The 12,392-nt window shown below is 41.6% G+C and overlaps 1 protein-coding gene across 2 annotated transcripts in view; it reads right to left on the bottom strand.

Annotated features, from left to right (window-relative positions):
- USP42 (ubiquitin specific peptidase 42) overlaps nt 1-12,392 on the bottom strand; it is a gene marked incomplete at its 3' end in the record, with an annotated part of 73,603 nt that overhangs the window by 7,547 nt on the left and 53,664 nt on the right. For both annotated transcript variants that reach the window (XM_027772520.1, XM_014588483.2), the window contains 6 exon segments: nt 2,640-2,793; nt 6,373-6,473; nt 6,665-6,805; nt 7,625-7,736; nt 10,401-10,483; nt 11,934-12,004. In XM_027772520.1, the coding sequence (XP_027628321.1) occupies nt 2,640-2,793; nt 6,373-6,473; nt 6,665-6,805; nt 7,625-7,736; nt 10,401-10,483; nt 11,934-12,004 (662 nt within the window).

Raw genomic sequence — 12,392 nt, 5'->3', positions numbered from 1 at the left:
GGGACCAGCAGTTGGCATAATGGCTTTGTCACTGGACTCCCATGTAGCTGACCGTGGTTCGTGTCCCAGACCCAGTAGCTTAAACTCACATTGGGCGCATGTGCATGCGCACCCAAGATCCCAAGAGGAGAATGGAGGAGAAGGGATTGTGGCGTGGGCATCCCCCCGGGGGTGATTTCTCACTTTCTATCTCTCTGTCTCTCTCCATCTTTCTGGTGAACGCAAGTGCATTACAGCAAAAACTTCTCCAAAATAATAATAATAATAATAATTCTTTAGAAAAAAAACACTAGAGCACAAATGATGCAAATTATTCCAAGATGAAGCCAGGCTGTACCTAAGCTCACATGTAATGCCAATAGGTAGGTAGCCTCCAGCTCTGTGAAGGCATGGAAACACTATTGGTTCTCTCCAAAGGGGTTCTCAGGGGGCAGGATCAAACACACTTGGGCAGCAGACAGAACATGCCACTCCTGAAATACCTAAGTGGACATAATAAAGTGTCCTTACAAAAGAATCACTTTCTTAGAGTTCAACAGTATGCATCTATAATCCTAGCTAACTAGAAGGCTGGTGCAGAAGGATCATGGCATAGTGAGACCCTGTCAAAAAATTACCTATCACTCCCTTTCTCTTACTCCCTCTTTCTCTCTCTCTTTTTTTTTTTTTTTTTTTTTTTTTTTGGGGTTTTCACTTTAGGGGGCGGGCCCTTCCCAACAGAGAGACAGAAAGCGAGAAGTCACCCCCCAGGGGGGATGGTCACGCCGCAATCCCTTCTCCTCCATTCTCCTCTCGGGATCTTGGGCACACACACACACGCGCCGGGCGTAAGTTCTAAGCCACCGGGTCCGGGACACGAACCACGGTCAACTACGTGGCAGTCCAGCGACATAGCCATTACATTAACTGCTGGTTCCCTCTCTCTTTTTTTTTTTAACTACCAGAAGGTATGTATGCTTGCAAAAGAAGAGAGAAAGAACCCTTCAACTGAACACAGACATGCTTCAATCCTTTTTCCCATTTCTCTATTCCGTCAGGATCTTGGATATGCACACACACATATCTGGTGTGTTTTGGTTTTTTTGTTTTGTTTTTGCTATGGGGTGTTGCACTTGCCAGAAAGAGAGAGAGAGACACAGAAAGATAGAAAGCGAGAAATCACCCCCCAGGGGGTATGGCCACGCCACAATCCCTTCTCCTCCATTCTCCTCTCGGGATCTTGGGCACACACACACACGCGCCTGGCGTGAGTTCTAAGCCACCGGGTCCGGGACACGAACCACGGTCAACTACGTGGCAGTCCAGCGACATAGCCATTACACTAACTGCTGGTCCCTATCTAGTGTGTTTTCAAGCCACTGGGGCCAGGATTCAAACTGCGGTCAGCCATGTAGGATACAGTTTCTAATGTACATTCTTTATCCATTGTATTATGGGTCAGTCTTCCCTCCCTCTCTTAAAAAAAGAAAGCATCGGGACCAGCAGGTGGTTAAGGGCTCTGGACTCCCACATGGCCAACCATGGTTTAAGTCCCGGACCTGGTGGCTTGCTTTCTCTCTCTCACTCTCTGTCCCTCTTGGATCAAATTAAAATAAATAAAAATTTTAAAATAAAGCATCAATTTAACCCATTAAGTAGATTAGAAGTCCAAAGTTGGTGCAAAAATTAAACATACTTATACCCAGATTTCCTGATCATTTTATTCATACTTTGAGGTTTTCTATATATTCAAAAAATTTTGGAGAGGTTTTGGGTATAGGGCACGTGCACTCGCCAGAAAGACAGAGACAGACAGAGAGAGAGAGAAAGCAAGAAATCACCCCCCCAGGGGGGATGGCCACACTGCAATCCCTTCCCCTCCATTCTCCTCTTGGGATCTTGGGCACACACACACACACGTGCCTGGCATGAGTTTAAGCCATGGGGTCCAGGACTCAAACCACTACATGGGAGTCTAGCAACATAGCCATTATACCAACTGCTGGTCCCATATGTGAAATATTTTAAAATAAAGGGTTTGAAAACACTTTGACAAATTTAGCAGTGTATTAGAAGAGGACACACAACTACCAGAATGTGAACTTGTGGGTTTGAAGATTCTTTTTTTTTATTTTTAGAGAGTTTTGCTATAGGGCACATGTGCTCACTGGAGAAAAAGAGAAAGAGAAAGCAAGAAATCACCCCCCCAGGGGGGATGGCCACACTGCAATCCCTTCCCCTCCATTCTCCTCTTGGGATCTTGGGCACACACACACACGTGCCTGGCATGAGTTTAAGCCATGGGGTCCAGGACTCAAACCACTACATGGGAGTCTAGCAACATAATCATTACACCATCTGCTGGTCCCTGAAAGAGATATTTTAAAAATTAACATAAAACAGGGGCCGGCAGGTGGTATGGTGGTCAAGGACGCTGGACTCCCACATGGCCGACTGGTTCAAGTCCCAGACCTGGCGGACTGCTTTCTCATTTTTCCTCTCTCTCGCTTTCTCGCTCTATCCCTCTCTGGGTAAGTTTTTTAAAATAAATACTCTACCCCTCTCTGGGTAAGTTTTTTAAAATAAATAAATAAAAGTTAAATAAAATAATTTTTTTTTTTAATTAACATAAAACATACATTCTACTCAAGAAACATTACCTTTATTAAGTGAGAGGGAAGCTGTGGTCCAATAAAGCCTGACGCAGCCTGTTTGTTGGTGACAACTCGCTGACTGATTACAGGCCGGGGAGAGGACTGGCCAGGGCTGTGGGTAGGATGAGTAAGCTCACCTCCATTTTTCACATCATGGGACCTGAAGACAAAGAATGACATCACTTAAAGAAAATATGGTACATGCACACAACACACTACTATGCAGCCATTAAAAAGGACAAAATCCAGGCATTTCAGGATAAACGGATGAGCCTAGAGGACATTATGTTAAATAAAGTCAGTCAGGTATGGAAAGAAATACTACAAGGCCAGCAAATGGCACAGAGGTTAAAGCAGCTGGATCCCACATAGCCAACTGCACAGTTCAAGTCCAGGAGCCAGTGGCTTGTAAATCATGCTGGGCACATGTACATGCCTGCCCAAAATCCTGAAAGGAGAATGGAGAAGGGATTGCTGCGTGGCCATAGCCCCTAGGAGGTGATTTCTCACTTTCCCTCCTCTCTCCTCTTGCTCTCTTTCTTTCGCTGGCAAGTGCAAGCACTCTTTAGCAAAACAAAACAAAAAAAGAAATATCACATGTTCTACCTCACATACAGAAATCGGAAAAAAATTATCTCACAGGAGTAGAAAGATGTAGAATGACTACTGAAGACTGGAAAGGATCGGGGAAAGGAATAGAAGGAAGCAGACAGAAGGAACATTGTCTAATAATATACAGAGAATATGAAGAATATGGTTAGCAACTTACTATATATTATGTTTCAAATGATTGAGGTGATGAAGATACTAATTAATTACTCCAATTTAAATCATCACACAAAATATTCATGTACTGAAAAATCATGTAGCAACTGTTATCATAAAAAAAAAAAAGTTATTGGGGCCGGCAAGTGGCATGGTGGTTAAAGGCGCTGGACTCCCACATGACCGACCATGGCTCAAGTCTCGGATCTGGTGGCTTGCTTCCTCCCTTCCTCTCTCTCTCTCTGTCTCTCTCGGATCAAACTGGAAAATAATAGTGATAATAATAATAAATAAAAAGTTAAATAAAAATAATTCTTTAAAAAAAAAAAGTTATCAAAAAAAAAAAGAAAAAGAGTGCCACTGCTGAGGGTGATGCAGAACATACCCTCAGAAGTGGATCGTTTACAGATTCAACAGCATTTAACTCCTCAGATGGAAAAATGAAAGGGGGGGGGGAAGCAGTACTTTAAGAGAGATTTTTGCCACAGAGTGCATGCCCTCAATGGAGAGACAGAGATGAAAGACAGGAAGTGAGAACTCACTCCCCAGAAGGGACGGCCACACTGCAACCACCCTCCCACCTCATTCTACTCTCAGGATTTGGGGCACGTATGCACACATATCTGGCATGTGTTTCAAGCTGGGGCTGGGATTCAAACAGTGGTCATTATGTGGGAGTCCAGTGACATAACCATCACGCAATCTGCGGTCGTACTTTTATGTTTCATTGTACAGAGCAATACAATTGCTTTTTTTGTTGTTTTCTTGTTCATTCATTCATTTTCACACGATTGCTTTTAGGTTTAAGTTAACACCAGACACTAAGATCAGGAAACAGCAAGCATAACTGAGTAAATGGTAATTTTTTTTTTTGAAAGGTTTTTGCTATAGGGTGAGTGCGCTCACCAGACAGACAGAGAGAGACAGAGAGACAGAAAGCGAGAAATCACCCCCCAGGGGGGATGGCCATGCCGCAATCCCTTCTCCTCCATTCTCCTCTCGGGATATTGGGCACGCACGCACATGCACCCAGCATGAGTTTAAGCCACCGGGTCTGGGACTCGAACCGCGGTCGACTATGTGGGAGTCCAGCGACATAGCCGTTACGCCAACTGCTGGTCCCAATAAACGGTAATTTTTAAAAATTGTGTAGGATGCAGCTATCTGAAAGTCATTTTTCTCTTTATTTACATTTTTCTAATTACATATACCATCCTAGAAATTGTCCAGAAAAGTTAGAAAAATAAACACTGTCCCTCATCTTGCCTCTCAGAGGCAGCTCCTATTCTGACTTAGTCAATTATCAGTCACTGCTAAAGTCCACACTGTAGTTTATAGTATCTGTGTTATTTAATATTTCAAATTGCTTTTCTTCCACATATACTCAGCTCTTCCTCAAAGTTATTAAAAAAATGCTTCAAAATAATCCATCTGGGGACCAGCAGTTAGCATAATGGCTATGTAGCTGGACTCCTACGTAGTCGACCGCGGTTCGAGTCCCAGACCCGATGGCTTAAACTCACGCCGGGCGCATGTGCGTGCGTGCCCAAGATCCCGAGAGGAGAATGGAGAAGGGACTGTGGCGTGGCCATCCCCCCTGGGGGGTAACTTCTAGCTTTCTATCTCTCTGTCTCTCTGTCTGGTGAGCACATGCACCCTATAGCAAAAAATCCTCCCCCCTCAAAAAAAAATCCATCTGAACAGCTGCACAATATCTACATATGGACCAGATCATTTTGCCACTGGACATTTTAGGGTAGTCTTGATTTCAGCTATTTAAAAAGGACTTGGTAGATAACCGGGCCATAGTGGCACAGACAGTAGGGCACAGCTGCATGATACTGAAGCCATACAGGAAGGCTCCAGGTTCAAAAATAAGGTCAACTTGAACACACCAGGCACAGCTGTGGGTGCACCTGTGATCTTGGGGGAGTACAGATAATGACATGGTGAGACACAGTTGAAGGTACTCTTTCTTCCCAACTCTTGTGTTAAGAAACTCAAAAAAAAAAAAACAAAAAGGAGCCCTTTGGAGTCCACATAAGAGTTTTTCCAAAATAGAACAAACAAGGGGTATGCAGTGGCACAACAGTAATACTCTATGAGGCTGACCCACAGGGGAAGGTTCTGGTTTTCTGGAAATGAGGGGTATCGGTATGCCCATTATCCAGGGCTAACTGAATTAGGGGGTAGACTGTGGAATAATCTGTTAGGTATTGGCTTTCTCTTTGACTCACGAAGAAATAACTTAAAAAAAAAAAAAAAAACAGGAGGGCCAGAGGATAGCATGGTGATTAAGGTGCTCGATCCCACACAGTCAACCATGGTTCAAGTTCCAGACCCAGTGATTTGAAAATCACGCCAGGTACACGTGCATGTGTGTCCAAAATCCTGAGAGGAGAGTGGAGGAGAAGGGACTGTGGCATGGTCATTCCCCAGGGGGATGATTTCTCACCTTCCCTCTTTCTCTCTCCTTCTTTGTCACTCTCTGGTAAGCACACATACCCCATGGCAAAAACCTAAAAACAAAAAGCAAACAAACGAAAAGAATGAAAAAGGGTATGTAGCCAAATAGCTTGAGCAGCTGGCCCAGGCCTAGCCCAGGAGGCATGCAGCTGCTGCCTATGCTCAGCATTTGGGAGGTGCTAACCAGGACCACCCTGGGTGCTCTGAACACCCTCCCTGAGATCTCCACATTGCCTTCATCGCCCAAGCCTGCTCTATCTGCCCCCAGCAGCAGCAGGCTACTCTCCTTTGCTAACATCTTTCTATTCCTCTGTACCTTCAATATTAACCTGCCACACATCAGAAACTGAAGCAAATTCATAGTCTAGGCTCAAAAAATACTTTCCTTATTCTCTAGAACTGGGCAGTTCACTCTTAAGCTGCTATTTTAAAAAATAACTCAATTTTGAACTTAAATATGTTGACGACAGAAAAGAACGTATCTGACAATTTGTGTTCATGACAATACCTGATATAAAAGAGAACATATGCTTGTTGACTGAGTACCGATCTAATGTCACTGGTAGATACAATGGAGTCATTCATTTGATACCAGAGGCCATTGCTAGCCTGCAAAAGAGAACCAATAAAATAGAAATCTTAGATTTAATTAGGTAAACAGGCCATAGTCAAGAGAAATACAACAAAAATGGGCATTCGTATTTAGGGTGTAAAAGTCCCACCTTCCTCCCTGAAAAGTGCTAGAGCTAACTTACAGTGTGTATGTAAAAGCAGGGGTTAGTTTAATCTGCCCGGCTTACTTTTATGTAGCAGAAGTAATGGCCGGCATGGCAATTGAAACCAGTGTGTACCAGCACTGCATACAAAACATAAATAATGGGCTCTCCGTTTGGCTGAGACATGTATGGACGAATATCAAGATATTCAGGATATTTCACATCCTAAACAGAAATGGAAAAAGGAGAAAGAAACATCATTCTGAAGGCACAGATCCTTCTGTAAATTTAAGCACAGATATGTAACATCTCCTAGGAGGAGACCTGCAGGACACTTCACCTGTAATGATCTGGCAAATGCATTAACCAAATGCATTAACCACTTTTCAAAGGCAGGCCAATCTGGAGGATCCTGACTCTTAGTGAACAGAAGGCAATCCCTCTATTTTTTATTTTCTTTAAACAAATTAGGACCTACATTAAATGAATTTTTCAAATTCATCAAGGGACAGTAAAAAAAAATGACAACTCTAGACATTAAGCACTTATTTTTATTTTTCATAATTTAGGATTGTTTGTTTTGAATACTATTGTATTTTTTTATAGCAATTTTAACTTTCAGAAAGTGAAAAGCAAATGGGGAAATGCAGTGGGTTACCACTCAGCAAACAAATGGACAAATAAGAAATAAACTTTGGCGAAAGTGTGGCAAGACCTAGCAGGAAATTCTTCTTAGGATTTCAAATTATGTAAGCCCTTCCCTCATTACCATGGATACCAAAGAATTGACTATAGAGCCAAAAGCAGGTAACGGTTGCCAACTTATCAGTAGAAAGTCTAGCTAGATGAAGAATACAGTAAAACATGTACATTCATAAGCACACACTGAACTTCGTCAATTCTTTTTTCCCCCTGCTACCAAATACTGGAAGAACTTAGATGAGTCAACAAAACTGTTCAGTCAGGTCACTGATAACCTATTTAATAGCTACTGATAAGCCTTGAAAGGCTCAACATGAAGAATTGCTAATAATACCTACATACCTTTGCAATTTTTCCACCAGTAAAATTTGCAAAACGTTTCAGAGAAAGTGTAAGAACATTAGAAGATCTATGTATAGTGAACCTCTTTGAAGCTGGAACCATCTTTTTACACCTTGAAATAAATAAAAACAAAGGATTAAAAAGATTAATATGTGTTGGGACCAGCAGTTAGCATAATGGCTATGTGGCTAGAGTCCCATGTAGTTGACTGCAGTTCAAGTCCTGGACCTGGTAACTTAAAATTCATGCCGGGCGCATGTGCGTGCGTGCCCAAGATCCTAAGAGGAGAATGGAAAAGGGACTGTGGCATGACCATCCCCCTGGGGAGTGATTTCTCGCTTTCTGTCTATCTTCCTGGCAAACGCATGCACTCTGCAGCAAAAACCTCTCAAAAAAAAAAAAGATGAACGTGTATTTTCAGTAGTCTTTCTCTTACTTCTCTGAAACATTCTAAACTTCCAAAAGCAGGCTACTAGAGGAGAAACACTATCTCCTTTAGCCAACAATGAAAATGTTAAAAATAAAAATAAAGAGAAAGGGGCTGGATGGTGACATAACAGCAACACGACACTCTGTGCGGTTGACCTACATGGGAAGGTTTCAGATTCATATCTGGAGAGCTCTCCCTGAACAGGCTGGCTGAAGCTGCAGTGGATCATGATGTGAAGACCCTGCTGGGGGTACCTAACCCTGTCTCTGCCTGTCTGTCTGTCTGTCTGTCTCTCTCTCTCTCTCTCTCTCTCTCTCTCACAGTAGAAAGAAACTTTAAAAAAAATTTAAATAGAAGTTGGGACCAGCAGTTGACATAACACATAATGGTTAAGTCGCTGGACTCCCATGTAGTCAACCGTGGTTCGAGTCCCAGACCCAGTGTCTTAAACTCACGCCGGGCTCATGTGTATGCATGCCCAGGACCCTATTTAATAGCTACTGACAAGCCTTAAAAGGCTCAATATGAAGAATTACTAATAATACCTACATACCTCTGCAATTTTCCACTAATAAAAGATCCTGAGAGGAGAATGGAGAAGTGATTGAGGCATGGGCTATCCCCCAGGGGGGTGATTTCTCACTTTTTGTTTCTCTGTCTATCTCTGTATTTCTGGAGAGCACACGTGCCCTATAGCAAAAACCTCTCCAAGAAAAAAATTAATTAAATAGGGACTAGCCCCATAGTGCAGTGGTTAAACACTGCACAGAGGAAGCTGAATCCCACAGTTGATCAGGGTTCAAGTCCTGGTCCCAGAAACTTAAGAAACATGCCAGGCATGTGCACATGTGCACATGTGCCCAGGATCCTGACAGGATGGAGAAGTGGAGAAAAAGAGATTGTGGCATGACTAACCCTGTTGAGGGGGTGCTTTCCCTCTCTTGCACAACACTTCACGTGCATGTACATGCCTTCTGACATTAACAAAAAAAGAGAGAGGAGACAGAGAATTCTGAAACACCAAGCCAGGGAGGCCACTCATAATGTTAAAATTAAGTTACTAAAAATGTTTCCAACTGAAACAAATGGAAAATGTAGCCATTTGTCTTTTCTTTCTTTTTTTTTTTTTTGGAGAAATTTTTGCTCTAAGGGCATGAGTGCCCACTCAAGAGACAGAGAGAAGGTGAAAATCATCCCCTAGGGAGGTACCACACTGCAATCCCTTCTTTTCCATTCTCTTCTCAGGATTTTGGGCATGCACAGACATGTGCCCAGTGTGAGTTTCAAGTCACTGGGTCTAGGCCCGTTTTTTTCTTTTTTTTTTTTTTTAAGTATATTTATGTGAAAGCAAAGCTCTAGCCAGATGCAAAAGGAAGAAAAATTAAGATTAGAAATGTCTACAGAGTTTAAAATAAAGGAGAAATCACTACAGTCTTGGAGAGAAGGAGCTCTTTTCCCACTAAAATGGGTATTTAGTAATAAAAGACTACCTATGTTATCTGATTTTAAAGTAGAAATCTACTTACAACATATAAAGCAGACTTCCTAAAAATAAGGCTCTATTCTATAGTCCTAGCTACTCAGATGCTGGGGAAGGACGGTGGACAGCCTGCAGTCAGCATGGGCAATGCAGTAGGACCCTCTCTGAAAGGGCCAGGCACAGTCATGTTTGCCTATGGTACCAGCTACTGGGGAGGCTAAGGCAGGAGGATAATGCATGACATAAGGAGACCCTATCTAAAAATTCCACACATGTGGTACATGTACATGCATGCAAGTGTGTACAGGCATACACACACATGCACAGACACACACACACACACACACACACACACACACACACACACACACACAGGGTTCTCTTGACTTCATGGGAAAAGAAATGAATAAATAATGAAAATTTGAAGTTTCCAGAGAACACTATCCCAAACTCTGGGTACTCACCATAAGAGGAAGATCCTTAACTATTCTAGGAGAAAATGACTCCCTAACTTATTTCAACCCTTTCAGGAAAGCTGATGTAAATTCTGTTTGACAAACACGTCATCCCAAGCCACCTCCTCTTATGAGGAAGCACTAACATGGGGTGCATGGATGCTCTTATCTCATTTTCCTCCCACCAAATCTACCCAGTAATGAGGCACCAGTCTCCCAAGGGCACCAAAATGCAAATCCTGAAAAAGTATAAACACTGAGACATGCATGCTCTGGCTTTTGAGGAAAAGTACCAGAAGCTAAAGGCAACCTACAGGGGGCACACAGACACACTAAAGTCTTTCAAATCCAGCCTCCCTGCCATCCCCCCAGAGCAGCTGGCAGCAAAGACCACCAAGTCGCCCGCCGTACTTGCTACACTTGTATGAGTTTTCTCCATCAAGCTGTTCCGGCTTCACAAATTGCTCCAATGCTTTGTTGACGCTCTGAGCAGCCTGGGAAGAGAAAAAGCAAAAATATATGACTGCACATTGCCACTTGGTAATAAAGAGATAGAGAACACAAGACTCAAAAGACATAAAAGTGAATGGACATTTTTTACGTGAAAATGAAGTTTTCCTTAATAATGATGTTCACTTTTATACATCTACATACTACTGAAAATTAAGCATGTAAGTTACAGTATATTCATTTACTGAGCCACCACTCAATTGCTCAAAGAACACACATGTATAACAGAATCTGAGCATTTTTAAATGAGAACAAGCAGCCAGCCAGACATGAGGCATATTCCACTTGTTTTTATAAAAACAACAAATAATACATTCTGAAACACTAAACGTCAAACCATGAAAAAGAATTCTGAGGAATAGAATTTTATGAATATGTGCAAAGTTTCTTATTTTTATCATAAACACTTATTACATGTGTAATCAGGAAAATAAAAGCTAGGGCCAGTCTTGAAGCACAGTGGTTAAGGGAACTGGATCTAACATAGCTGACTGAGGCTCAAATCCTGGCCCAACAACTCCGAAAACACACATCCTGGGTGCATGTGCATGCATGTCCAAAATCCTGACAGGAAGGAGGATTAAAGCAAAAAGGATGGCAATGTGACCACATCCCACTAAGGGGTGCTTTCTCTCTCTCATGCACCCTCTGGCAATTGAAAAAAATATTGTTAAAGACTTATTTATTATTATTTATTATACTTCAATTTTACCATAGAGAAAGAAAATGAGAAAGCAAGCCGCCAGATCCAGGACTCAAACTGCAGTCAGCCATGTGGGGGTCATACAGCTTAACCACCATGCTACCTGTCAGCTCCAAGTTTTTTAAATTTTTAACTAAAAAAAAATAAACTCAAAAACAAAAAATAGGAATTTAGAAAATGCAAGAAGCGAAACAGTTTCTAAAGATTAATAACCATTTGTTTGGCTAATATAGGTATCAACGTTTGATTTGTTTCACATTTTGGGGGGGGGGGCATGAGAGGGTTTTGCTATGGGGCACGTGCACTAGCCAGAAAGTCAGACAGAGAGACAGAAAGCAAGAAATCAACCCATATGGGGCATGGCCACGCCACAGTCCGTTCTTCTATATTCTCCTTTCAGGATCTTGGGCATGCATGTACATGCACCCGGCGTGAGTTTAAGCCACCAGGTCCAGGACTCGAACTGCAATCGACTACATGGGAGTCCAGCGACATAGCCATTATGCCAACTGCTGGTCCCTGATTCATATTAATTAAGTGAAATGTCTAAGGGTAATAAAAATATTTTACATTTTTTATGATACCTACCACCTACCACAAAGCTTGAATAATCACTTCCAAATGAAATCTTAGCATATTAAAATTGTATATCCTAGCAAGCATAGTTTAAATTAGAAATTAACTATAAATACATAGTTATATAAAATGTTTACTACAATTATCAAATTTACCTTTATCTCCAATGTTATATCAAGATATGGGTCAAAAGTATCTGAAACGCCTTTGCAATTTAAACATTTGACTGAAATAAAAATAAAACACAAATGATAAGCAAAATGCAATCATTACAGTAATATCAACTATTAAAATAATAGAATAAAATATTATTTCAAAATAAAAATTAAAACAGTATAATTTTCTATCAGATTGGGCAAAAAAATGTTCAGTACTGCATACAGTGTGAGTTAAAGTGTCATAAATTTGGCTTCTCACACACTACTGGTTGGAATATAAAATGGTATAACCTCCTGGAAAGACAACTTGCAGCATTAAAATTTAAAATACACATACCCTATAATCCAGAAATTCTAGTACAGTACTAAGACTTTATCCTACCATATATTTTACGTAGATCTAAAGGCATGTGCACATGGATGTTCAATGAAGCACTAATGGTAAGAACAAAAATA

This window comes from Tupaia chinensis, unplaced genomic scaffold (genome assembly GCF_000334495.1).
Source record: "Tupaia chinensis unplaced genomic scaffold, TupChi_1.0 Scaffold000279_1, whole genome shotgun sequence".
Classification (NCBI taxonomy): Eukaryota; Metazoa; Chordata; class Mammalia; order Scandentia; family Tupaiidae; genus Tupaia; species Tupaia belangeri.
The sequence above is the reverse complement of the archived record's forward strand: the minus strand, read 5'-3'. Positions and strand labels throughout refer to the sequence as shown.